The sequence below is a fragment of the Pimephales promelas genome, chromosome 23 (genome assembly GCF_988280905.1).
Source record: "Pimephales promelas chromosome 23, fPimPro1.hap1.1, whole genome shotgun sequence".
In the NCBI taxonomy this organism is placed as follows: domain Eukaryota; kingdom Metazoa; phylum Chordata; class Actinopteri; order Cypriniformes; family Leuciscidae; genus Pimephales; species Pimephales promelas.
Genome location: NC_142791.1, coordinates 22,766,363 through 22,794,353, shown reverse-complemented (window position 1 = coordinate 22,794,353; position 27,991 = coordinate 22,766,363). Strand labels below are relative to the sequence as shown.

Sequence of the window (27,991 nt, the reverse complement as noted above, 5' to 3'; positions counted from 1 at the left end):
TGGGTGAACTATTCACATCGTCACTATCCACGATACATATTGTATTGCGATATACTGTATTGTGACACTATATTTTACATTTAGGATCTTTTTTCAATTTGACGCTTTTGATAATTTCCTGATGTGTCCGTGGATGTCTGCTTGTCTTTTCAGATGTTAACGAGTGCGAAAAAAATCCTTGCAAAAATGGAGGCAGCTGCACAGACCTGCGAGCGAACTACACCTGCCAATGTCCTGGCGAATACATGGGGCGGAACTGTCAGTACAGTAAGCGAGAATCGACTTCATCACCTCATTTAATGAAACCCATGTGCATAAATATTCGTTATCATCTCTCGAGGAGAAAACTAAAACTAGATTATGTGCGTCAACTTGGGGATGAGAGCCATCTGCCTTCGACAGGGTTTTTAGGAGAATCTGAGTGAATGAGGCCAATATGACATTGACAGAGTAGGGTACCACATTGCTCACGAAATCATTCTGTCATTTCAATGACTTCGGGCGGGGAACTGATTCTGTTTTGCTTATTTTTGTCCATGCAACTTTCCTAGACGTTTGTGCGCCTGAGCATGCCAGAAACGCCTCATAACTCACCGTACGCTCTAGGACTCGAGAGAATACCAACGCTTACATAAGCGTGACTTATTTGTTGGTATTTTTTGTGCTAACTCAAAACAAGATATTCCCATCTGTAGCTTAACACATCTATGAATGCATAAAAGAATTAGCTGAAGATTACAGTCATGCACTCTTACTTAAACAGCTCTCAGAGGAGCACATATAAAGTTAGATCCCTCGATACGGTTTGGTTTGTGATCATGCTGTCCAAGCACAGCAGGCAAAGCTCCCTACGGGCAAGTCTGAACAGCCTGCGGCTCCTTTTCGAATCCACCCAGTCGGCGAGATCATTAAGTGGAGATGGTTCAAGTACTCCGTTAATGTCCCAGCGAGCGAGCTACATCTCCACAGGTGGACGAAACGATGACAGCGATGACCCAAGGGAGGACATCTTAGGCTTCGAGAGCGAAGACACCTCTGTGTGTGAGAGCAAGGACACAACATCAATCGATGAATCCAAGGACGTTGCCTCCAAAAGTTCAGAGCTGACAGATGTTTTTGAGGACAAACCGGAGAAAGATGGCATTTCAGGGGCCGATACGGAGCCTGTGGCGGGAACCTGCGAGAATGATATTATCATATTAGCATTTGAGAACGAAGAACTCTGCGTTTGTGGTATTCTTTGAATTGCTTCATCTTCCCTTATTATATTTGTTCGTAAAGAAAAAATAACATTTTCTATTTATACTTCAAGAGACTTTTCCAAATAAGATAATTTTGATAATAATTAGATTAAAATTCTCACATAAGTTAAGTTTTCAGACTTTTTAAATATATTTTTAAACAGAGGTCGCATAAATGCATTCTAATTATTGGTCTTAGCCAGGGTTTATTATAGTTAACAAAAAACATAAAAAATAAATTTTCGTTACTTCAAATAAAATTTACTTTAACTGAAATAACATATATATATATATATATATATATATGTGTATTTTTTTTTAAAAAACTTAATATTTAAATATTTAAAAATATTTCAACTTGAATAATAAAACTGAAATAAGTAATAAATACTATAAAGACATAAAAATAACCCCAAAATACTAAAACTTTAAATAGAAATAGAAAATTTATTTAAAAAAGTAGAATAATACTAAATTATACTATATAGTAAAATAATACTCTCAATAATACTAAAATAACACATCTTAGCTAAATAGCCGTATACACTGAACAATATATTTCATTCATTTATTTTAACTGACAAAACTCCTGTGTATCTTTAACTTTACCTTAACATAAAACAGTTTTAAGCTGTACGTGACTGATTCACTAACAAGAACCAGCTCACAAGAGTCATTTTTGCAGGAATCGTACTTCACTGTTCGAGTGGTATGTTGTTGTTGATTAACTAAAAACAATTGACTCATAAGAGTCATCTGTTCTTAAATCAAACTATACTAATTTTGGTGCTGTATGCATTTGATTCAGTCAGAAGAACAGTCATTCGTTCCGTTTTTGAGCATAGACATGAAAATGAAATTTCCACTTTAAACTGACATCAATATTGAATGCTTTGGAGCACAGACTTAAGTTTTTTCTCTTTTTAAAGAGATTATTGCTGAAGTGAAAAACAATTTTACATTTATTTTTATAAAAAATGCACAAAAATACTCATTTAATTTTTTTTTAATGAAATATATATTTTCCAAAACACATTTACTCCAAAACTGTGAGAAAAGCCATAAATGTAAAAAAGCTGTGTTCCAAATTTGAGGTTGATATCTTAAAACATGAGCTTTCAGTAAGACTTTGTTTGGGCGTAGTACCAAACTTTTCCAATAGATGCAATCCATCTCCCATTCATTTCCAATGTGGTCACTTTTGACCGCAACAAGTGTGACTCTTTTGTTCAGGACCATTTAACCATGTCCATGATATTTTTGTGTGTTCACACAGCAAGTGCCAAAACCTTTACCAAGTTTGGTACCATTCCGATGAAGTAAAAAATTCTACAAAAAACAACAACAAAAAAAAAAAAAACAGAATATGACTGAACAGCACCAGAGGGTTAAGCAAAATCCAGTTAAATATCTATGAGAAGGAAACAACTGAATATTTTAAGATGAGAATTTGTTATATGCGATTTTTCTTACCATCTCTTTTCTCTGTCTATTCTCTCAGAATGTTCTGGACCTTTAGGAATGGAAGGGGGGATCATTTCGAACCAGCAGGTAACAGCTTCCTCCACACATCGAGCTCTGTTCGGCCTGCAGAAGTGGTTCCCGTACTTCGCCCGACTCAACAAGAAGGGCCTCGTCAATGCCTGGAGCGCAGCCGAGGGCGATCGATATCCGTGGATTCAGGTAATCCTGCCACATTGACTCCATTAAATGAAAATCTGCCAATCTAACGTCACCATAAAGACTATTCGTTTCTTAATACAGTACACATTCAAGTCTCATCTCATTTTTGAATAACTGAATATCTATATATGGGCAAAAATTGAGCAATAGTAATAGTGTTGCTTGCCTTAGCAAAACCACGAGCTTAAAGGGATAGTTCACCCAAAAATGAAAATTTTGTAAGTATTTACTCACCGTCATGTTGTTCCAACCCCGTAAGACCTTCGTTCATCTTACGGAACATGAATTAAGACATTTTTGATGAAATCTGAGAACTGGATCACCCCTCCATACAAGTCCATAGGCTTCTTGAGGGATTGAAACTTGCCGGCCTCGAAAAGTTATTAAAGACATCGTTAAAATAGTCCAAGTGACTAAAGTGGCTCAATCTTAACTTTATCAAGCGACGAGAACACTTTTTGTGTTCCTTCAGAGAGAATTTCCTTCTCTCTGGGCGATCTGTTGTTGTACGTCACACGCATGACCAGCGTCAGCCAATAGTGAGCCTACGTGTGACGTTTAATTGACTAGAGGCTCAAAGAGAAAGAAATGAATAGTTGAAATAAAGTCGTTATTTATGTTTGTTTTTGTGCACAAAAAGTTTTCTTGTCGCTTGATGAAGTTAAGATTGAGCCACTGTAGTCACTTGGACTATTTTAACCATGTCTTTAATAACTTTTCGAGGCCGGCAAGTTTCAAACCCTCAAGAAGCCTATGGACTAGTATGGAGGAGTGATCCAGCTCTCAGATTTCATCAAAAATATCTTAATTCGTGTTCCGAAGATGAACAAATGTCTTACAGGGTTGGAACAACATGAGGGGCTGTAAATACTGACAGAATTTTTTTGTGAACTATCCCTTTAACAACTTACTTAACATAACTTCAAAGCTGTAAACCAATCATCCAGCACAGTTACTGCTTTCAAAGAAAATCATAAACACCCCACAGTAATTAGTTTATACTTGGAGGCAAATTGCATCAGAGATTTTAAAGTCTTTTAAAGTCAGGATTTCATTAAGAGACACACAGAAAGAACATTCTGTGCATTCACAGCCACAGTAATGACTTAAGTGATAACCACACTCTTCCACCAGCTATGCCCACACAACACCAGCGTCCCGGCCTTGTTCTGTTTGGCGTCTTGCCTCAGCCTGACTCCATTTTTGTGCTCTCAAGATTAAAGAAGTCTTTGATGCCAATATGCTTTTAAATAAGACCTCAATTTGCTGCTGGAAAACGGCATTACCTGTTTGTCTAGTCCTAATATGTTCTCATTGCTGCATCAGAGTTGGTTTCTGCATCAAGACCCACATTTTATATTGTACATCAAGTGGTGATCCAACCTAGAATGGGGTTTTCAAATAACTAGATGGCAAGGACCCCAAATAAAAATGTGTGGTGTGAAGACTTTGTTTTCAACATGACATAATTGGGCTTTACTTTGTACTAAAGCAAAAACAAATGTTTAAAATGAAACTGTACACATTGATAATAAATAAAATACATTTAATTTGTATGAATTTTTTGGTAACACTTCTTTTAAGGTCTAATTTTTTAATGTATTAACTAACATGAACTTTTAACATTTATTACTGTATTTGAAACTCTTTGTTAACTTTAGTTAATAAAAATCCAGCTGTTTATTGTTCGTTCATGTTAGTTCACGGTGCATTAACTAATGTTAACAACTTTTGATTTTAATAATGCGGTACATTTTGAAATAACATTAACAAAGATTAATAAATGCTGTAGAAGTGGTTCATTATCCATTAACAAATGTAGTTAACTAATGAAATCTTATTGTAAACTGTTACCAATTTTTTAGTAATTAACAGCCACTATCAGAGTTCATTAGTTCCCGCCAGCGGGAAGTTTCAGCGGTGTTGGTTATGGATGCATTTTTTCCCCATTTAGTCAGACTTAATGACTTTCCTGATGGAAAGAACTACAATCCCATGAAGCATTGGAAATTACATAATTGAATTAAAGACTATGGTGAAAAAAACTATTCACTGAAAGTTGATAATAATATCTATAGAAACAATATATTTTAAATTTGTTGCAAAATATGCCGACTGGATTACGTCAGTCGTGGTGCTTCATTGGGACTGAGTACTTCTTTTGGGGTGATTTGCTCACCACCACTCTCTGATGAGTGTAATTTTCTGTACTGCATCATGGGTAATGTAGTTTTTCACCACTAATTAATATTTAACAACCTCACAACTCCCAACAGGTGCAGGTCTTGTAAGGTTTACAAGCAGGGCCTAAAACGAGCTTCTTTCCACAGCTGTCAATGGCCGGTGACTTAAAGTGACCCTATCATGGATTTTTGAAAATGACTGTTCATATGGTGTGGAATATAGCTCTAAGGGAATGAAAACATCCTGCAAAGATTTATATCTGAAAGTGCACCGTATATAAAGTTATTGTCTTTCAAAAGTGAGAGTCGAATGAATTGTTTTTGAAACGAGTCATTAGCTGTTACATCGTGACGTAGAGAGGTCATTGGCCGCGCCCAGTTACTGCGCACGCAGACGGAAGTGTAAACTTGAAGTCTACACGTTCAAATACTTCATCATAGCATCATGTCGAGAAGACGCTGTTTTCTACAATGCAAAGATAGTTCAGCCACTTTGTTTTCATTTACCAGGGACGAGCATGTGAAGAATCGGTGGTTAGAGTTCATATTTGCAACGATACCACAACAGTATAGCCCGATTGTGTTCTCATCATTTTAATTACGAATATCGTTAGTTCAAAAACAAAAATGAATTCAAATGTGGATTTGCAAGCGGTTGTTCCTGAAGGAGGGCTCAGTAACTTACTCACCCAGTGTATATGGATCAGCTTCCTCCTTCGAATCACAACCTGTAAGTATTATTAATAATTGTTGCTTTTATGGATTTTAAACGGTTTTGTTGCGTCGGGACACGAGGCAGTATGTGTCTGCAATGTAATTTTTTTTAAATATGTGAAATGTGTGTCGCTGTTATTGGAATTGTCATAAAGAATAGACGTCTTGTAGTACTGCAGTGCTTTATCAATATGTTTATGCGTTGCAATAACTGACCAGGTCTGTCATCAGACCAATCACCGCCGATTAGCGTCACGCAAAGAGTCGTTGTACGAATCATTTGGGAGTCGGTGAGCAAATCAGTTAAAAATAAATGCATAATATGAGACAAATAAAGTGTTTTTTATCCTTGCATGCATGTTAAACTGTTTTTTGGAACTCCTAAAACAAAAATAGGAACATTTCAAATGCTATGATAGGGGCTCTTTAATTTATTTACCAGAAAATTTACCAGCAGCTATAAATATTTTTTACAGACCATGAAAGTGTTTTTGCAAAATTCACGATTTTATTAGGTTCTGAAATTTAATAAAGTAAACAAATATAAAATAACATGGCTGTTGTAAAAATGTAAAATGGCTGCGTAGTCTTTTAAACATAGTCTAATCTTTATTAAAGTTAAAAAAGTTATTCAGACAAGAGCAGTAAGTGATTTTCTCTTTGTCTTTTGTTATTGATTTCCATTAAAGCCACAATATGTATTTTTTCTGCTTTAAAAATAGCAAAAATAACTCTATCTATGTTATATATTTCTATTAGATGTGTACTTACATTATCCCGACAGTTTTGCACCAACTTTCAAATACGGAGAAATTTATAGTTTAATTCGAAGACACGGGACGTTTCTTTATTTCCGTTTCGTCTCCCGTCTATGGCGTCATATAACCTTTGACTCCTCTATTTTCTCTAACTTCCCGCGGAACCCGGCGAAACCGCCAAACACAAAGGGGAACACTGGACTACCGTGACTTCTTATTGATTTTTAAACTATTTTCAAAAACGGAGGCTAGATAGACCCTCCCTCCTCCTCATCCGTGCACTAGCCCCCTAAACCCCACCCACAGGGCCTTCTTGTCAGTTATTGGCTGGAACAGTTTGTTATGTTTTGTGGAACGGGTTGCCGCAGTTCGTTTTTGTTGCCATTTGTGGAGCCTGGGTTGTCTGCATAGACCACATTTTTTTACAGTGTGTTTAAGGGACAGGCAAAATGAATGACACTGATAGCAGCAGGACTATTAGGCTGATGTCACGAAGACCTGCACGGATCCACAGATATACTGATACTGTACACGTTTTCTTTCTCAACTATTTACGTCCACTTAAGACATAACAACTATGTTTACTAGGATACCTCATGTGAATTTGTCCTTTCAAGTGCAAGAAGACGCGAAAGAGAGCTCAATTCAGTATTCTGTCTGAAACGCGGCTTTCTGGCAGCACGCTTCGAATGTTTGTGGACAGAAAACTTCAGACAGTGAGCGAGTAACGAATTGAGTTCCCTTTTTCGCATTCTTGTGCTCGAATTTTTAAATTGGCACGGCTTAAACATTCGTAATGATGCAGCAGTTTGTTCACGTTATATTCTCACATCATTGCATTGTTACAATTCATAAGCATGTTACCGGGTAACTGGTGATTGACACGGTTTAATATACAGTACTCACCGACGCTGATTTCTACTTGCATTTGATGCTTGGCGAGGATTAATTTCAGGCCCTGTTTATAAGTATAAAAAACATTTCCCTGTGGAAAAAAATGAATGACGTTTTTTACGTCCAGAACCCGACTGTTGGACTCTATTTACAATTTAAATTTGATTTATTTGCTTTTTACAGTGAAAACTTTCATACAGTAGCTTACTTCCACACAGCCCCTCTCCAGATACACAGGCATTATTTTCTCTACCACAGCAATTTCTGATAGGGACAAATTATTACCCCACAGCCCACGAGGCTTCACTCGTTCATCTTGTAAGCTGAGGCCATGGATTTTGTGCTGTCCCCTCACAGATAAATCTACAGCGCAGGATGAGAGTGACCGGATTGATAACACAGGGTGCCAAGCGAATCGGAAGCCCCGAGTATGTGAAATCATATAAAGTGGCGTACAGTGAAGACGGGAAGGCCTGGAGCATGTTTAAAGTCAAGGACACAGATGAGGACATGGTAAGATGGGGCACACCGTTCGTTCCAGATGAGATGAGAGAGCCCGAGGGGGATTTTTTTAAATTAAGAATCTGTACGCTTAAGAACTTCTCCTGCCAACTCTGCCCTCTTTCCAGTTTTTATTTTTATCAGTCAGACTCCTCTAATTTTATATATCTGCAACAAATCTGCCTGAAAACTATTTTATCCCTTCAATGTAACATTTATCAGAATTTAGGCCAGCTATATATCAATTCTTGCTTTTATGATAATGATAAATTAAATTAATAATTAAAGTACAAATTGATTTGACTTTAAAATATGTAATTAAAATTATAATATCGTATTGAATAATAAAAGTACACTATTATTTGCACTAACATTTTGGGGTCAGTAAGATTAAAAACAATAGTTTTAATGAAAGAAGTATCTTATGCTCACCAAGGTTGTTTATATATTAAAGCTCCAGTCTGTAACTTTTTTGGGTTAAAAATGGTCATTTTTTTTTTTTTTTTGAGAAAGTACAAAACCAGCCAGTATTCAACGCTATCTGCTTGCCTAGCTCGATTCAAAGTGGTAAGCTTTTAATAATGTTTTAATTCCAGTGGTACTAGTGGATTTTCACGGGAAATCCAAAAATGTCTTTTGCGTCAAGAGTCTCGGCTAGGAGTGTGAGGATGTATGAGGTGGAGATTTATAGCTTTTTCTCACAGCACTTGATATAATTAAACTTGTCAATGTGATGGCGGATCCAGAAAGGTTCAAATGACAATCACCAGTGACAACAGATTCACCCTCTGTAAAATGCAAAAGACGTTAGATTTATGCTGCGTTCATGTGCTATGGTAATTATGGTAAATACCAAAAGCCGACGTGGAAAATGCACATGAACACCCCCTCATGTGGTATTTTCCACTGGGCAACTCATAGAATATTTTGATGGACGTGTTGCCGAGATGAGATACCCTTTGAACCTTTTTCAAAATGGCGGAGAGCACCGCAAGAGTCGTGAATGGTAAAACTATTTACTATTCATGATCTAGAAAATATATAGCATATTATTTACCTTTTGAGTTTTGATAAATCATTTTCTTGCTGTTGCAGATAAATAACAGGTCTGGATCTCCATCTTTTTACCACATTACGACAACAAAAGCACAAAAGAACGCAACACACTGGTAAATACCAGTTAACAAGTGGAAAATATCCTACTTTCCATAGCACGTGAACGCAGCATATATCAGCGCGATTTACTGCAATGCTTTTTTCCCCAGTTGGTCGGAACAAACGTGGATGTTAATTACTTTTTCAGATTACATTTTAGGATGAAGATTCTTATGTCGATCATACTTCCAAAAAGTAGAATCTGTGATTCCGAATGACAGTATCCACACCGGCGTGTGACTGACAGCTGCACACTCTCCTTAAACATTGTGTTCATCTGCGCTGTGCCGTGCCGAGGTACAACCCACGTAAAGCGTCAAGTCAAGTCACCTTTATTTATATAGCGCTTTTTACAATACAGATTGTATCAAAGCAGCTTCACAGTGATAACCTGAAAATAATGCAACACAGATCAGTAATATTGTTGAACATTAAATGTCCCCAACTAAGCAAGCCAAAAGCCAAGGCAACAGTGGCAAGGAACCAAACCTCCATCAGGAGACAGAATGGAGAAAAAAACCTTGTGAGAAACCAGCCTCAGTCGGGGGCCAGTTCTCCCCTGGCCAACGAAGAAACAGTGCGTGATTCGGAAGTCAAATTGGATTGAAACATTAAGAGTATTTGTCCATTTCCATCTGTTTGGAAGACGAAGTAATCACGCCGGTATGGAGACGAGTTGTTGAGGATCAGTGCCGATGTCGCCGGCACTTAAGGATGAGTAGGGATGGGTCCAGGCGCAGGTCCACCATAGAGGGTCCCTCGTGATAAACAGAGAGACTAATATTAGCATAGATGATTTTTATATTCTAGGTATTATCAACTGGCCGGAATTTCGAGATCGCAATAGACGTGAAGGACTATAATGCGTTAAGAGCTCGCTCAAGTACTGGGGAGCTAAACCCTTTAGTGCTTTGTAAGTAATCGGCAATTTTTTTAAATTATTTATACGATGTTTAATAGGCAGCCAATGCAGTGTTGACAGAACCGGGCTAATATGGTCATACTTCCTGGTTCTTGTAAGAACTCGAGCTGCTGCGTTTTGAACCAGCTGAAGTTTGTTTATTAAAGGGATAGTTCACCCAAAAATGAAAATTCTGTCAGTATTTACTCAACCTCATGTTGTTCCAACCCCGTAAGACCTTCGTTCATCTTCGGAACACAAATTAAGATATTTAAGATATTGAGATCGCTCCTGCATAGTATACTAGTCCATAGGCTTCCTGAGGGAATGACTCTTGCTGGCATCGAAAAGTCATTAAAGACATCGTTAAAATAGTCCAAGTGACTACAGTGGCTCAATTTTAACTTTATCAAACGACGAGAATACTTTTTGTGTGCAAAAACAAACAAAAATTAAAGCTGCAAGCAGCGATGGGCGGGCCCTCGCACCTGTAGCGCGTCGGGGTGTGAGGCGGCCACGTTGCATATTTTGCAGCTCAGCCGGTGCGGCTGTGAATTTGCTACGCTGCTTCATTAAAGGTCACTTCCTATTTCCAGCAGGTGGCGCTATGACTGTGGGTGAATGTCGGCATGTAGATTTGTTCAGGGCGGGACTCTTGTCAAATGTGTAAAATTTTGTGCAGATCTGGGCATTTACAGTCAAGTTACTACAACTTCCTGTTTCATGGCGAATCTTCGACGCCACGGACACGCCCATCGACGAAAAAGCGCAGATAGCACAACATTACATCGTCAATGCCTTTAGAAGGCACAGCAGAAATTTGAAGTCGATCCAACTAAATCCCTAGGTGGAGTTTGTTAAAGTACGTAATGAGTAAATCATCCCAAAATGGCGGTAAAATTAGAAATGGCTTACTTCCTGTTGAGTTTAGGGCAACGCTCCAAGAGACTTTTCTGTGTGTCTGGACATGGTAGATGTACCACAGAAATTTCGTACATGTCGGTCAAACATGCGACGGGTACTGCTTCGTTAAAGGTCACTTCCTCCTGTCACTAGGTGGCACTATGACTGTGGGTGAATGTCGGCATGTAGATTTGTTCAGGGCGGGACTCTTGTCAAATGTGTAAAATTTTGTGCAGATCTGGGCATTTACAGCCAAGTTACTACAACTTCCTGTTTCATGGCGAATCATCGACGCCACGGACACGCCCATTGACGAAAACGCGCAGATAGCACAACTTTACATCGTCAATGCCTTTAGAAAGCACAGCAGAAATGTGAAGTCGATCCGACTAAAGCCCTAGGAGGAGTTAGCTAAAGTACGTAATGAGTAAATCATCCAAAAATGGCGGTAAAATTCGAAATGGCCGACTTCCTGTTGAGTTTAGGGCATCGCTCCAAGAGACTTTTCAGTGCGTCTGGACATGGTAGATGTGCCACAGAAATTTCGTACATGTCGGTCAAACATGCGACGGGGGCTGCTTCGTTAAAGGTCACTTCCTGTTGCCGTTTCATGGCGAATCATCGACGCCACGGACACGCCCATCGACGAAAATGCGCAGATAGCACAACTTTACATCGTCAATGCCTTCAGAAGGCACAGCAGAAATTTGAAGTCGATCCGACTAAATCCCTAGGAGGAGTTCGTTAAAGTACTGAGTGTGTAAATCGTCCCAAAATGGGCGCCAAATTCAAAATGGCCGACTTCCTGTTGAGTTTAGGGTATGGGTTCTTGAGGCTTTTTTGTGCGTCTTGATATGATACACGTCCCCACCAAATTTCGTGCTTGTAGGTTGAACGTGGACGAGGGGCTAATTTTTTCCAATTTTCTAGGTGGCGCTAGGGAGCCATTTTGCCACGCCCATCCGCGAAACCCACAAAATACGAAATTTTTCACCAGTCCTGACATGCGTGCCAAATTTGGTGAGTTTTTGAGCATGTTGAGGCCCCGAAAATGGCACTTACTTTGCAGAAAAAAGAAAAAAAAAAAAAAAATAACCCTAACAGTTTCAAGAGGGTCCTCGCACTGTTAGTGCTCGGGCCCTAATAACAACTTTATTTCAACTATTCACTTCCTTCTCCATGGGCCTGTAGTCAGTTAACGTAGTGTGATTGCGTAAAGCTACGTCACACGTAGGCTCACTATTGGCCGACGCTGGTCATGTGTGTGTGATGCGTGTGACGTACAATAACAGAAGCTTACTCTATTAAACTAGTAACCTGACTCGCGCAGAGGGAGAAATAAACGAATAGTTGAAATAAAGTCGTCACCCATTTTGGGGTGAACTAACCCTTTAAGTGTGCAGGGCAACCACCCAGTAGAGCTTTACAATAATCTAGCCTTGATGTCATGATCGCATGAACTAATTGTTCCGCATTTGTCAATGAGAGCATATGCCGTAATTTAGACATATTTTTAAGATGGAAAAATGCGATTTTATAGATCTCGAAACGTGATTTTCAAATGAGAGATTGGTATTAAAGAGCACCCCCAGGTTTCTAACCGACGGCTAAGACTCAACAGAGCAGCCATAAAGTGTTAGACAGCATTCAAGGTTGAAGTTTTTTGTCCAATAATTAGAATCTCTGTTTTTTCAGAATTTAGTTGTAGGAAATTACTAGTCATCCAATTTTTTATATCAGCTATGCATTCCGTTAATTTTGTGAATTGGTAAGTTTTGTTAGATTTTGAAGAAATATACAGCTGAGTATCATCAGCATAACAATGAAAGCTAATCCATGTTTCCTAATGATATTTCCCAAGAATAACTGCAATTGCAGATTTCAAACAGAGATGGCGACAAAGAGGAAAATCGACGGACTGTAATTTTATATTAATAATATTTTTTAAATAAGTATCATTTTAAAATAATATTCAAATTCAAAGTAACTGTTTTCTATTTAAATACATTTTAAAATGTAATTTACTTCTTCGGTGCAAAGCTGAATTTTCAGTATCATTACTCCAGCCCAGTGTCATATGATCTTTCAGAAATCATTTTAATATGCTTAATATGCTGCTCAAAAATATTTATTATTATTATCAATGTTGAAAACAGTTGTGCTGCTTAATATTTTAGTAGGAAACCGTGGCTCATTTGTTTATGGATTCTTTGATTAACAGAATTTTCAAAAGAACAGCATTTATTTGGTATTTAAATGGAAATCTTTTGTAACATTATACATGTTTGTACTGTTACTTTTTATCATTGTATTACATCCTTGTAGAATACAAGTATTAATTTGTATCATTATTATATATTTTTTCAAATCTTACTGACCCCGAACTGAACAGTACAGTAGTGTATGTGGGTGAAAATCAGTGCAGTGTGATATGAGAGACATGAAACTAACTTATATTATGATTTAGCATTACTGTACATTAATATTTGACCATAGTTTTGTTATTTTAATGCAGATGTTCACAGGAAATACAGATAACAACTCCCCCTCTGTCAACTACTTCAGCCCACCGATTGAAGCGCAGTATATCCGCATTTACCCACAAGTCTGCAGGAAACACTGCACACTGCGAATGGAGCTCCTGGGCTGTGAGCTCACAGGTCTGTGTTTTGACACATGGGCGCAGTGTTCGGCACAGTCATGAGGCGTGAGAATTATGTTCACTCTTGCGATTGTTTTTCAGGATGCTCAGAGCCCATGGGGATGAAAACCGGACACATCCACGACTATCAAATAACCTCCTCCAGTGTGTTTCAGACCCTAAATATGGACATGTTCTCCTGGGAACCCTCCAAGGCCAGACTTGACAAACAGGGCAAAGTCAACGCATGGACATCAGCCCATAACGACCAATCACAGTGGCTACAGGTCAGACTTTAGACTTACTGTATAACACTATTACTGTATATACGGTACACTCACCAGCCACTTTATTAGGTACACCTTGGGGGTTGGAACCCCCTTTTCCTTCAAGACTGCCATAATTCTTCATAGCATAGATTCATAGGTGCTGGAAACATTCCTCAGAGATTTTGGTCCATATTGACATGATTGCATCATGTAGTTGCTGCAGATCCATGATGCGAATCTCCTGTTCTTGCACATCCCAAAGCTTCTCCATTGGATTGAGATCTGGTGACTGTAGAGGCCATTTTAGTTCAGTGAACTCACTGTCATGTTCAAGAAACCAGTTTGAGATGATTTAAAGCTTTGTGACATGTGTTATCCAGCTGGGAGTATCCATCAGAAGATGGCACACTATCTGTGGTCATAAAGAGATGGCCATGGTCGGCTGTGGTGTTTAATGATGCTCAATTGACACTAAGAGGCCCAAAGTGTGCCAAGAAAATATTCCCCACACCATTACAGCACCAGCAGCCTGAACCAGTGTTACAAGGCAGGATGGATCCATGCTTTTTTTACACTAAATTCTGACCCGACCATCTTAACTTTGCAGCAGAAATCCAGACTCAACACACCTGGCAATATTTTTCTTATCTTCTATTGTCCAGTTTTGGGAAGTCTGTGTGAATCAAGGTTTGACGTGTTGTGTGTTCAGAGATGCTCTTCTGCACCTTGGTTGTAACAGTTTATTTGAGTTAATATTGTTTTTCTATCAGCTGAACCAGTCTGACCATTCTCCTCTGACCTCTGGCATCAACAAGGCATTTTCTCCCACAATACTGCCACTCACTGGATATTTTCTCTTTTTCGGTCCGTTCTCTGTAAAACCTAGAGATGGTTGTGTGTGATGATCCCAGTAGAAGTTTCTGAAATACTCAGAGCAGCCCGACACCAACAACCATGCCATGGTACAAGTCTCTTAAATCCCCTTTCTTCCCCATTCTCATTCAGAACTCTCTTCAGCAGAACGTCTTGACCATGTCTACATGTCTAAATGCTTTGAGTTCCTGCGATATGATTGGCTGATTAGATATTTTTGCCAAAGAACAGTTGAACAGGTGTACCTAGTGGCTGGTGATATATATATATATATATATATATATATATATATATATATATAAACTGTATAGATATATATATATATGAAGAGTTCAGATGCAAAAGCCTCTAAATGCCATTTGAAATTTTCTTCTTTAATGATCATTTTTATCAAACTTGTATATTTAAGTTCAGTAATTTCACTTAAATAACAATTAATAGGTAATTATCATTGCCATTTAAGTAAAATTACTGAACTTAAATAGCCTGGCATGCCAGACCTACATCAAGATGTTAGGTCTGGAAACTCTTCATTGACAGGGCTCAATCCGAGGGGCGGGATAAACGGTTGTCTTTCAAATTCTCTCTGCACGCAATTGGATAGCGCTAAAGCCAATCAGAGCAACGAAGAAGGTGACGTACTCAGCGGAGCAAGTTAATATATTAAACTTTTACCGCATCCAGTCCAGCTGTCAACATTGAACATTGAAAATAAGGGAGATTTCCCGGAATACATCCCCAAAATAAGGGATTTTTTTTTATTTTTTACACGACCCACAAACTTTAAAAATAAAACACTAATCATTAAATGTCTAAAGAGTTTATAACTAGCCTACATATGTGTGAGAGAGAAAGAGACCGTATGTCAGTGTGTGTTTGTGTGTGTGTGAGAGAGAAAGAGACAGTAGTGTGTCATTAAAAAAATAACATCATAGAGAATGTTTAAATAATAATATCAGCTTACGAGGGAAACGGAGGCGGAGTAGTGGTGCTTCGGAGTGGTGGAGATGATTCGGGAAAGGTCCGTGCACCATAACCGATCAGAGCGCGCGTTGACACGGAATAAAGCCTTTGTCCTCGACGACAAAATGACAAGTTGATCGTCAAGCAAAAGCTTTTTTGTAACAGCGCGCGCGGCGCCGGTGTTCTGTCGATCTGTCCTATCTTGTCAGATTTTCCTACCGTAGCGCAAAATTATAGCCATATCTATCGGTTCATCCTACCACGTCGTAAAATCCTACTGAGCGTTTCTGCTTCGCGTCTGTGACTAAGTTACATAAAATATTTCTGTGTAACTTTGCCGAATTTTCTTATTAGCCCAGATAGCAAACTGACATTGAATCAACGTGGAAATATGACATCGAAACAACGTTGATCTGACATAGTTTTGCTCATGGAATTAACGTTGAACCAACGTCAGACGCGTCATTCTTTCAAAACTAACGGAAAATCAACTTAAAATCAACGTGTTGTTTCAACGTTATGAAAGCAAACCAATTTTCGATTTTCATTTAGCTTTGAAGAATGCCGCGTCTGATGTTGGTTCAACGTTAATTCGATGAGCAAAATCAACGTCGTTTCAATGTCATGAGAGACGTCGTTTCCACGTTGATTCAATGTCAGTTTGCTGTCTGGGAGGCCATGTTACGGTGATTTTACAGTGCAAAGTAACGTTACCTCTTCAGATTGTCCTATGAAATAAACGATAGGATGATTTTACGTTGCAAAATACCTCATCAGATTGTGCTACCAGTATGAAATAAACGAGTAGTATGATTTTACAGTGCAAAATGCCTCATCAGATTGTCCTACCAGTATGAAATAAACGAGTAGAATGATTTTACATTAATGTTTTCATGAAAAAAATGCTAATATGAATTTGCTTTGTATGAATGTGAGAGTAAACAGTTCTCATTACTGCTATATATCTTTGTATAGTGAAAAACTTACCTCAGATGAAGAAGATCTCGCGCAAGTAGTAAAATATTATGGGCGTGTTGTTCAGCGTGACAAAAAATGACGTATTATTGATGTGCGCATGCGCAGTAAGCCTTGGTAGGACAATCTGACGGGTAGGATGGAATGTCAGAACACCGGCCGCATCCGAGGATGAACGACTTAAACCCGAATATGTCCGAGCTTGCTCTGATCGTCGCAACTCTGTCGTCACTTTGTTAAGCCCGCCCGCCGACTCTATACACGATGTGATTGGCCCTACCAGAGTTGAGTTTTTCCAGCTAAAACGTCTATGGAGAGTTGCTAGACCACACTTTGCTGCAAAATAATTTTTGCTGCCGCTAGGGTGCGTCTAGATTTCTAGGCTAGAACTTAAATATACAAGGTTGATAAAAATGATCATTCTTGAAGAAAATTTCAAATGGCACTTAGAGGCTTTTGCATCTGAACTCTTCATATATATATATATATATATATACTGTTAAAAAGTGTAGGGTCAGTAAAATTTTTTTGGAAGAAATTAATACTTTTTATTCAGCAAGGACACATTAAATTGATCAAAAGTGAAAAAATAGATTTTGCTCATTAAAATGAAACAGATCAGCAAGCTGTACAATATAAAAACAGTTCTCGCTGCTTTTCTCTCTCTTTGTTATCATAATTTTAAAACCCATAGTTAAAAGCACTATATATTCTGGTTTATGAAGCCCTCTCTGGAATTTTTATGAGTTATTTAGCAACAGACAACCAATCATGAACCAAACAATGTTTACTTCATTAAATATCCATGACTTTGTACTGTCGCAGAAACTTTCATTTTCCATTTCTGCCCCTGAGGGAGTTAAAAAGTCACACAGTGCCAAGCATAAACTGGGGTGATAAACAGCTGGTATTATTTTTAATAGAACCAGAGAATATTTATGTGGTGATTTCAGGATTTCTAAGGAGGCACCAAATAGGATACCATATCACAAAAAAATATTTCAGCCAATGGGATCATTTAAAAATCCAAGTGGGCTGAATCTGATGTGGTAGGATGTGGCATCAATCTATTTATAAGATTTTACCCCAAATTTTCCATGCCCTATAAACATAATCATCCCCATGCAATCAATATTCTGCAGGGTAATCTTTCATTTCGTCCATAATCTTCCATGTACACTCAGGTCAGTTTGAGGTCAGCTACTGTACCACCAACATCACCAATCTAGCTAAACTGGTAGACTATTATCAGTGTTTGCCCTGCCATTATGATGAAACGTAAATCTGAGTTCGGCCTCAGAGCGGAGGGCCGTGATGTTTTTAAATGGCTGAGTCTGTATCCATTGAACTGAGATTGGGAAATTGGATCCGAGAGAACAGCCTAATGTATATATTATATGACACCGGCACGCTTGCAGAGCTGAGCCCGGCCGCTCAAACCCTCCTCTGAGATTGCAGAGCTGCTATGAATGCCGCTCACGTCAGGCCAGGTCAGAAAGCAGAACCTCAGTCCTCATGAAAAAATAATACAGAGAGAGAGAGAGAGCGCAAGCCAAAGAAACTGACTGTCCCATTCAGGATGTAGGAAACAGAATAGCTTATAACAGCTTCACGATTTCCATTACACAAGAGTAGATGTTAAAACTTCATGCTGATTTGTACTCAGCTTTTGCCAAGATAAGCACCAACTAAGACATAGCTTTACAGTAAACTATCTTCTCCATCCATTTACATTTCTTTATATATGGTGATGTGTCCCTCCTTCTGTCCGGCGTTAACGGCTGCAGAGACAGTTGATTTAGAGACATGCCACTTCCTAAATCCTCAATACAACTATATAGGAAAACCCGTAACGCCAAAGATGGTGGTTGTATGCCCCGCCCCTCCCGCTGGAAAGCCATTTGTCTGCTTCTAAAGCCAAGTTCACACTACAGGATTTTAAGCCCGATTTGCAAATCGTTGAGCTTGCCGACAGGTCAGGGTGTTATCGCGTGCAAATCGCGGGGGATTAGCGGACGATGAAAGCGCGCCAATCTGTTAGTATGAAAGAGCCAACAACGCAGCGAAAACGCTCGCAGACGCGTCGCCGAGCCCAGAAAAATATCTAGCCTGCTAGATATCCAGAGCCGTTGCGCGACTCAACCTTAGTGATGTCATGAGTACAGCCAATCATAGCAACGCATGGGTTGAGGACACCAGGTAAATCTTAGTTTGTTTGTTTTTTTACATTTTTTTCTCAGAGCAGATCGTCACGCAAACAGTGTCCAGCACTAGTTTCTGTCTGACGTCCATATCCGCGCGTTGTGTTCTCTTCTTCACTGGGTATGGCGCACGTGCTGTTTCGCATCATTTCTGGTTCGTTTTATTGCGTGTTTTTTTCGTGACAAAACGTGGTTCGTAGACAAGATAGAATCGTTGGGTGACAGAGTTGTTGTCAACTCGTTATTTATTTGATTATTTTCATAATTTAGACCGTACCATAGTACTGAAACAGCTATCACAGTGTTGTAGTACTCGAGACTCGGACTCGTCTCGGACTCGGTCTCGAGACCATATTTTAATGGTCTTGGTCTTGTCATGGACTCGTGTCCATTTGGACTCGGAATTGACTCGTACTCGAACATTTTTTTTTTAGGACTCGGAATTATTCCCGAGTCCACTCTAGTTCAATTAAAAATATTTTTCATGATTATTAATGTATGTTAATAAAATATTTCTTTAAATTGATTGACACACCCAGTGATTGGTGATTTTCTAGATTTTCAACTGCGCATGACAAATTGTAATAAATTACTTTTAACACCACCTACTATGTGGCCTTTTTAACCTAAACTGATCATATTTTTAAACTCTAAGTAAATTCAGTAAAAAAAAAAAAAAGGATTTCTCTAAGTAAATAAAAGTAAATTAGGTAATCAACCCTCACTGGTCTCAGTCTCGACTCGGACTCGACCGTCTCTGGTCTCGGACTCGACTCTCTATGGACTCGGTCTTGACTCGGACTCGACTCTCTCTGGTCTCGGTGTCGACTCGGACTCGAGTGAGGTGGTCTCGACTACAACACTGAGCTATCATCCGATCATGGTTGTATCTCTATGTAGTGCGTGGTCAACTCGTGTAGTGAGTTACCTCCGGTTGTGGATCAATCACGTTGTGTTGTGTGGTGTGAACAGCTAAACAAATTGAACACTCCTGATTTCACTGAGAGCAAGTCATGTAGTATGAACCGCACAGTTCAGCCTGATGTTTTAAAATCATGTAGTGTGAACAAGGCTTAACAGTCAAGCTGGGAAACATTCAAGCCTATCGTCTGGTTCCACTGACGCACGCGCACATTAGATGTTTGCGACAGCGGAGACGAGAACCCTTGCACATGTGTAGTAAAAGTACATCCTGTGGGGAAAAAGGCGTTTTAAACCTTATTTTGGGGCAAAGTCATCAAACTTTTTCAGCGATTCTTGTCAGAATGTACTGCTGTTTCTTTCTATACATGCAGTTTTTATGTCCCGGTGACCAGTGAAACTGCAGTTCTGACTCTCTGCCCATTCATTTAGATAGGAGCCTGGTCTTATTAGTCCGAAATAGCTGCCCGGAGGTGTTGCCAAGATGGCGGCCGAGTGGTATGACTTGCCTAAAAGGACTTTGAGTGTACTTGGCGCGTCAGCACACACAACGGCTGCATCTACAGTGTGGTCTCCCCAGTGGACCAGCACGACAACCGTCTGGATTGAGCCGAGTAGGGGACATCTCTAGGGTCTTCAAGTGGGATTCTTCCATCCTCAGTGTTTCGTCGACTAGGCCACGACACCTCAAGAGGACTCGACAGTGACTCCCAGAGTCACCCCACTCCATCCCCCACTCAACTCAGCCCAGCTTACTGACCTTTACATCACTGTTGAGGTTGCTCCATCCTTGTATAGTTCACATGTGACCTAACCACAATCTCACAATCTCTCCCAACCCAACCATACGCGCCAACCCGTTTGACTAAGGCTGTCTTCGTTAATGCAGGTTCAGTGGCAACGGTTTCCATATGGCATACTACTCACCGCAAAACCCAATATCTGCCCAAACACTAACCCTCATTCACGCAATATACACAGGAATGTAATAACTGTAATTACTATGCAAACTATACAAATAAACCAAAAGACTCTTTGAGTTTTTCAAGACTTCTATGAAACCATAGCGTAGCCTGTACACAGCCAGCCAGAATCTTTCCGTCTCAACCACAGCCAGTTGCTGCTCCTCTCTGCTGCTTCAGATAAGTTCTTTACTGTGCGACGCAACTCTTGGCCACTGAATCAACGGGCCAATCCCAATTCTACCCCTTACCCCTTCCCTTTCCCCTAGCCCTACCCCTTCGCCTTCCCCTTGACCCTTGAAACAGAGTGGCAATGCGTAGGGGTGAAAATATTCCCCTAAGAAATGGGACACCACTACGCCTCCGTTAAACGTCATTATAAGTCGTCGCTAGCGCCTACGTCACAGGAGATGCGCCGATGTTTATCACAACTTCCAAGATCCCATCGACAGCTGCAGTTATTTCAGTCGCGTGGGTTACAGCTATTTTCTTGCATCTTGTGAAGTTCGCAGGAAACAACGGAGACGACGAAAATATGTTGCGGGACTATCGTTAGCAAACTACAGTAATTTTAGCGATTTTTTTTTTTTTTACAAACGTTTCTGTGAAGAAACTGACCGTAAATATGAACACAATATTGAATGTAACATAAAGCAAATCATTATTTGTCGTTATAATACTTATTAAAGCCACAAATACTTAAATTTATGGGTCTCCTTTGTCGCTTGGGCAGCCAGCCTGGGTTAGCAGTGACACTTCTCATACCCCTTCGTTTGAAGTGTGCTCCCGAAAAATCTTCGTTTGAAGGGCTATCTGGCCCTTCACCCTAGCCCTCCCCCTCCAACCAAAAGAGAATTGGGACAGCCCTACCCCTTCACGTGGACGCGCAAAACGGAGGGGAAGGGGAAAGTGAAGGGGTAAGGGGTAGAATTGGGATTGGCCCAACATCTCTGAGGAACCGGGTTGTAGACTGTGCCACAAATACATGACAACCCACTTCCACTGGATAAACTTGGACTCTCTATCCTCTCTGTTCTGCTTCAGTGGCCAGATGAGCAGACAGTTTCTTCCTCTCATATGCTTTAACTACCGCATTCTTCCATGGCACAGTTGAACAATGCCTGCTGATCCAGACCACAAATGTATTTTAATAATATTGTTTAACATGAATTATCCATAAATATCTCATCATATGAGGTATTTCCAGAAATATTAAATTATATTAACAATTATTAAAATAGCTTGTTTAATATTTATTTAAATATTTATATATTTAAAAAGACTGAGATATTTCTCTAAACTAATTGAAATGCTTTAAAAACAATTAAGAATAAAAATTCTATTTGAAAATAAATTTAATAAAATATAGAAGTGCTGTTTGTGAAATCAGTACGAATGTGCTCATTGTACATTTGAACTTATTTTATTGTATTTACGTTTTCATTTATAATTTATTTTAATATGCTTTTTTTTCCTCATCTGAATAGAGATATTTCTCTAAACTAATGAAAAAATATATATTATTTTAAAATTAAAATAACCCTAAATTATGTGAATTTATTCAACATAATGAAATAAGTACAAAGGTCTTTACTTATTTCATTATATTTAATACATTTTAATTTCCTCTATATATACTGAATCATGAGAATAATTAAGTCATTCTTTTATAGAGCTATTTAAAAAGAATATGGTGCTTTTATTTAAATTCAGCTTTGATGGTTGTATTAATTATTTTCACAATGAATTAAGTTCTTCAGCTGTTCAGCAGACATTAGTCTGCGAAATTTAGAGACTTAAATAAGTAGAATTATTATTAATCTTATTATAAAGTTATAAATGGTTTAAATTGGGTATTTATGTAACATTTTAAAAACATGTTAAATAAATTGTGGGTGTGGCCACATGTTTATGTATTTACATAAACACAATCTGTGGGCGTGGTCAATTCAATTCAACCCTAACCATCTAGAAATGCACTTGATGTATTTTGAGAGAAGCGCACTGCAGTTTCAGGCACGGCTTACTTTAATAAAAGCCAATTAAAGGGGGGGTTTACTGCTTTTTTTCTTTGCATGATTGTGTTTATGGGGTGCAATATAACAAGTATTCGTGGTTTTTCTTTTTTTAAAAGTCTTATTTTTCATAAACTTCACCTTTATTGTAAGCCGCGCTCTCCTCTGTCCTCGAACGAGCGGTTGACTTCCTGATTCTATGAAACCACTCCCTCAGAAACAGGCAGTGGGCTCAGATTGGTTAGTTTAGGCCGGTGTGTTGTGATTGGCTAAACTGTCGCTCACGTTGTCCGGAAGGTTAACGCCCATTACCTTTACGGGCGAAACGAACATGTCATGAGCTCCGGTCCAGATGTAAATATGTGTCGAACTGCAGTATCAGTTTGAGGCAGAATCAGACCGAGAAAGCCGTGATGAAGAGAGTACACAGAACCACACCACACACGGCTCTTACTAAACGTTTCTGAATCATAATTTGCTACATTTTTTTTTACTTTATACACGTTTGTTTAACACAATAGCATCTGATTGGCAACAATAGCAACTGACTGGCTACTAATGTTAAACACAAACAGCGTTGACATTAGTTTACGTTCTTGATCAAATCGAAAATAACGTCATGAAGCATATATACATGCAAAATACGTTTAAAACATTAGTACTTATACAAAATTCAGGTCCATAATGTTTATACGCGTTTGTCAACACAAAATAGCATAGTAGCCTAGTGGCAATGAAGCCAGAGCTGGAATTTGAAAAAAATAAAACACAAGGCTACGTCTGGAATTATACATGTAAATACATTTAAAATGATGAAGTCTTAGCCTACTTACAGGTTGTGGCCCAACAACTGCTGCCTCTGGTTTTAAAGTTGGAACTGCTTCATGTTTTAGTGACAGTTTCTTGTTGAATCCGGTGTTGAATTTGTGGAGATTCTGGAAGCTGTCTTCCGTAAAATGCGCAGCTACATTACGATCGCCATTTTCAGGAACATAATCAAACATAAATTGTATCCATTATTGTTGAAGTACAGCGTCCGTGGGAAGCCTGAACACAGAAGACCTGACAGCTGGGTGAACACAACACACTCGACGAGCCAGAAATATGCGCATGCCCTTTTTTGCATATTCCGGAGGGAGGGGTTGATGCAAACGTATGGGTTAGTGACGTCTAAAACCCAGCTGTAGTCCCAATCAAGTCGTTTTTGTTGGCAATATACTTCCTGATTTTTAAAAGACGATATCACTAAACTTTCAGCGGTGCAACTTTGCAGATACTGTTCATGCACCAACAGCAACATTACACACTATTTCAAATGAAAAAAGTGAAATCGCAGTCAACCCCCCCCTTTAAGTTCAATAATCAGGTCTGGCTGTTTTAGCAAAATCAAGAAGCTTCAGAGCATCCCTGAAACCCTGTAATACCTCTAAAGTAATAGACTTACAGAAATCCAGTGGCCTGAAGAGGTTCCTGCGGTGTCAGTGGCGCTGATTTACTCCGGTCCTCCGAGGGGAAACACTGACGTCAATCGTCCCGTGAAGAGCACTCAATTCAATCGGTTTTAAACAGAGAACAGGTTCAGAAAGAGTCGTTTTAACTTCAGACACCTTTCTAGTCATTAGCAGAGGTATAACCTACTTTACAATGACACTTTTAGACGTGTCTACATTGCAAAAGCCTGACACACCTTTATTTGGAAGCCCGTTTCTATTTTTGCACAGCTCATGCTATTTTACTTTCCCCTTTTCATTGTTTAATTTTCTGCCTTTGAGCTCACTACACCATTTTCTCCATTGACTGCCATTCAAAATTACCTGAGTATGCTGATGAAATATTTTTACAACCAACATACAAATCGTAAATATTCCATTGTATTATAGTAGATGTTTTAGAAGTTTTTACTGTAAAATGTGCTTCTTAAGTGATATACTGTATTTAGAAACCATCTCTCTCTCTCTCACTATCACCAGATGGATTTGCTGATTACAACCAAAATCACAGGAATTATCACCCAAGGAGCCAAAGATTTCGGGCACGTGCAGTTTGTTGGTTCCTTTAAATTGGCATTCAGTAATGATGGAGAGAGATGGCTCATATATCAGGATGAGAAACAACAGAAGGATAAGGTAGGACATGCTGTGTTCAACAGAGTATGTGAAACAAACCCACTACGTTTCATTTTTGGTATTTGATGCTATTAGAAATATATTTGATGAGAGTCTTTTTATAAAAATCCCTCAGCTGGTTGTAAGGAGTAGATGGAGCTCAGTGAAGGACATGGCTTTGGCATTAGCCTTGAGGAATTTTGAAGCTTTCAGCATTTTTATGACAATCTCTCACCTCCAGCTGAAGAATCACCTCCACGCTTCCCGTCCGGAGCGGCTGCAGCTGACAAGACTTTTTTTTTTTTTCAGCTTTTTCAAGCTTTTGTCAGACACAAAACTCCAGCAGGAGTCATTCTATGGAGAAGAGAGAGACAGTTGTTTCTATTTAACGTTCATTAGACAAATATAACTTGACTGATGCCAGTGCTATGTGATTGCTACGGTGTTCTGAGTGCATTGATTGATTATTTTTAAACTAAATATAATATAAATTATTAAATATTAAAATTTTATATAAATTATGTATATTTTTAGGTATATTCAAAATATAACTAAATTATTTTCTAACAGCCACTGTAGCCACAGATTGTTTAATATAAGAACTAAAAATGGAGTGAATGTCTAGAAATAATCATAGTATGTTTTCCATGGTTTAAATGAGCACAATACCGTTCAAAAGTATGAGATGATTAAATATATATATAAAATATTTTAATTTCAAATAAATGCTGCTCATTGATAAATAAAGCTGGAACTTTATTCATCAATGAATTCGGACAAAAAAAATGTATGACTGTTCCCACTCAAATATTAAGCAGCACAACATTGATAATAATAATATGAAATGCTTCTTGAGCAGCAAAAAGCATGGAGAAAAAAAGACTGGAGTAATCCTGAAAATGCAGCTTTGAATCACAGGAATAAATGACATTTTAAATGAATAAATATTTCACAATATTTCTGTTTTTCCAGTGTTTTTGATCAAATAAATGCAGCCATGGTGAGCATAAGAGACTTCTTGCTGACTCTAAACTTTTGAATGGTAGTTTAGGTAAATATTGGTATTTATTACTAAACTATTTTAATAAATTACTTCTGAATGATGATGCAAACGAACCACTAGCACATTTTTAGTACATTATGTATGAATAGTGAATAGGCTACATATTGATCAAATTAAACATTTTAAGTGAACAATCAAGTTTGACTGTTCTTAGTCACAGATCTTTTCTTATCATAACCCTCTTTTTTCCCCCTGAATACACAGAGACAGAGTTTTTGTCCTCTGAATACACACACACACACTGTAAGGTCATGAGTGTCGTGGTTGGGGGTTGTTAGTGGTGTTGGCTGGGTAATCTATTCTGACAGCGCTGATAAGAAACGGTCCACTGGAATAGATTCTCTCCGAGGACTAATCTGTGAACGACGTCCTTTATCGAGTGCTATTAAAAGAGCGCAGGTTAAGGGTGTATGAAAGCCAAACGTTTGATTTATATGGCCTATTTTACCGCCCCATTATTGGGCACTTTTATATGACATCAGATCTTGCTTTCAACTGATTCAGCATTTTTTTTATCATTCTTTGTCCTTCTGTGTCATTGGCAGATCTTCCAAGGAAACTTTGACAATGAAACACACAGAAAGAATGCGATCGATCCGCCGATCTACGCCCGATTCATCCGGATTCTTCCGTGGTCGTGGTACGGACGCATCACTATGAGGGTGGAGCTTCTAGGGTGTCCGGAGGAACAGTGAAAGTTCACCGCATTCATGAAGGACTGTGTATAAATAACTTTCAACATTTCTAGTGGTGATCTTTCAAGGATGCTAATGAGACTTAACTGGTCTGACTTGAAAATGAAAGATCTTTTGATTACGGTCGATGATGATTGTGATGACTTTGAATGGATTCTTTTTTTTCTCTAAAAAAACAAATCACAATGCTTTTTAAATGTTACTGTCATCGTACAACTGACTACTTTTATTTCAGAGTATAAACAGCTGAAATAGGTCAATTGAATCCACTCAGGTCAAAGGTCACCTGCTAGAATAGCGCTTCGAGTTTATGATTTATGAAAATTAGGAGGTGGTTCTGAGAACTGTTAGTAATGTTCTTATCTAATTTATGTATATTAACTACTGAATGGTGTCATTTACAATTTATTAATATTCAGTAAAAGCAAAATCGAAGAATAAGTAGGGGAGAGTGGGGTAAACTGTGCCGCTTATTAAGACCTCTAAACACAAGACTAGAGGTGATGTCACATTTACCATTGTGTGGTGAATCTATGGAAGCTTAATTTCTACCAGGGATTTAAAAGGTACATGTGGCTATCTCACAAATTTGGACTTTTTTCGCGCAATTGCGAGTTTTAACACAGTTACGAGTTCATATCTCACAATTCTTTATATGCCACTATTATAACTTTTTTTCTAATGAATAAGATATAAACTTAAAAAAAAATGCTTTCATGCAGTTTTTTAAATAGAAATCCACATATTTAGGAATTTCCGGGAAGTATCGCTACACTATCGACAATTATAGACAATGGACCTTTTTTTCTCATGTAATTTTCTGCTAAAATTTAATGTGACTGTACCTTAATATTTATCATCATATTTCAGGATGTCGACTGAAATGAGAAGTGTCACAGTGGTTCAGTGACACAACTTGCCCTGTGTTTTAGGGGTAACCTGTGACATATCATAGGGTACTTTGAATAATTGAGAAAATGTGAATATATTTACTAATGCATAATCCCTTTCTAAAGTCTATATGTTGCTGCACATAATTGCATTGTTATAACCCAGCCCAAAATAAGGTTTAAATATTCAAAATATTTTTACTGCTTATCACTTTTCTACAAAAATTATGCAGTTTGCTTGAATAAAGGGATGACACATCTTACCCCACTCTTCCTGCATACAGCTACAGGCAGAATTATTTCAACACAATATAGCGTTCAGTATTTCATATATATTCAAAGTCAAGTATCCATGAAATTATAATTAAATTAGTTCCATGGTGGGGAAAAATTTTTTGTACCGTCGAATATCATGTTTCACAATATAGAAGTGAAATGGGTTGCAGGCTGAGTTTCATGTCATCTTGTAGCAAGCAAACTATTAT

General features: G+C 38.4%; 1 protein-coding gene and 1 long non-coding RNA gene across 3 annotated transcripts in view; one reads left to right on the top strand and one right to left on the bottom strand.

Moving 5' to 3' along the window:
* edil3b (EGF like and discoidin domains 3b) overlaps positions 1-27,321 on the top strand; it is a 43,819-nt gene extending 16,498 nt beyond the window's left edge. Inside the window, exons 5-11 of one of the 2 annotated variants that reach the window (XM_039678253.2) lie at positions 154-267; positions 2,743-2,924; positions 7,831-7,986; positions 13,449-13,593; positions 13,677-13,861; positions 24,724-24,879; positions 26,467-27,321. In XM_039678253.2, the coding sequence (XP_039534187.1) occupies positions 154-267; positions 2,743-2,924; positions 7,831-7,986; positions 13,449-13,593; positions 13,677-13,861; positions 24,724-24,879; positions 26,467-26,616 (1,088 nt within the window). In that variant the 3' untranslated portion in view covers positions 26,617-27,321. The remainder of the gene's footprint in view (positions 1-153; positions 268-2,742; positions 2,925-7,830; positions 7,987-13,448; positions 13,594-13,676; positions 13,862-24,723; positions 24,880-26,466) is intronic. The other variant, XM_089126383.1, reaches the window with a different exon arrangement.
* On the bottom strand, positions 261-25,291 carry LOC148969463 (uncharacterized). The gene is made up of 4 exons (XR_016149525.1): positions 25,094-25,291; positions 24,198-24,298; positions 2,715-2,930; positions 261-1,177 (listed from the first exon to the last, which is right to left on the bottom strand). It is a non-coding gene; the product is annotated as an uncharacterized LOC148969463 (long non-coding RNA).
* Positions 27,322-27,991: the final 670 nt, after the last annotated feature.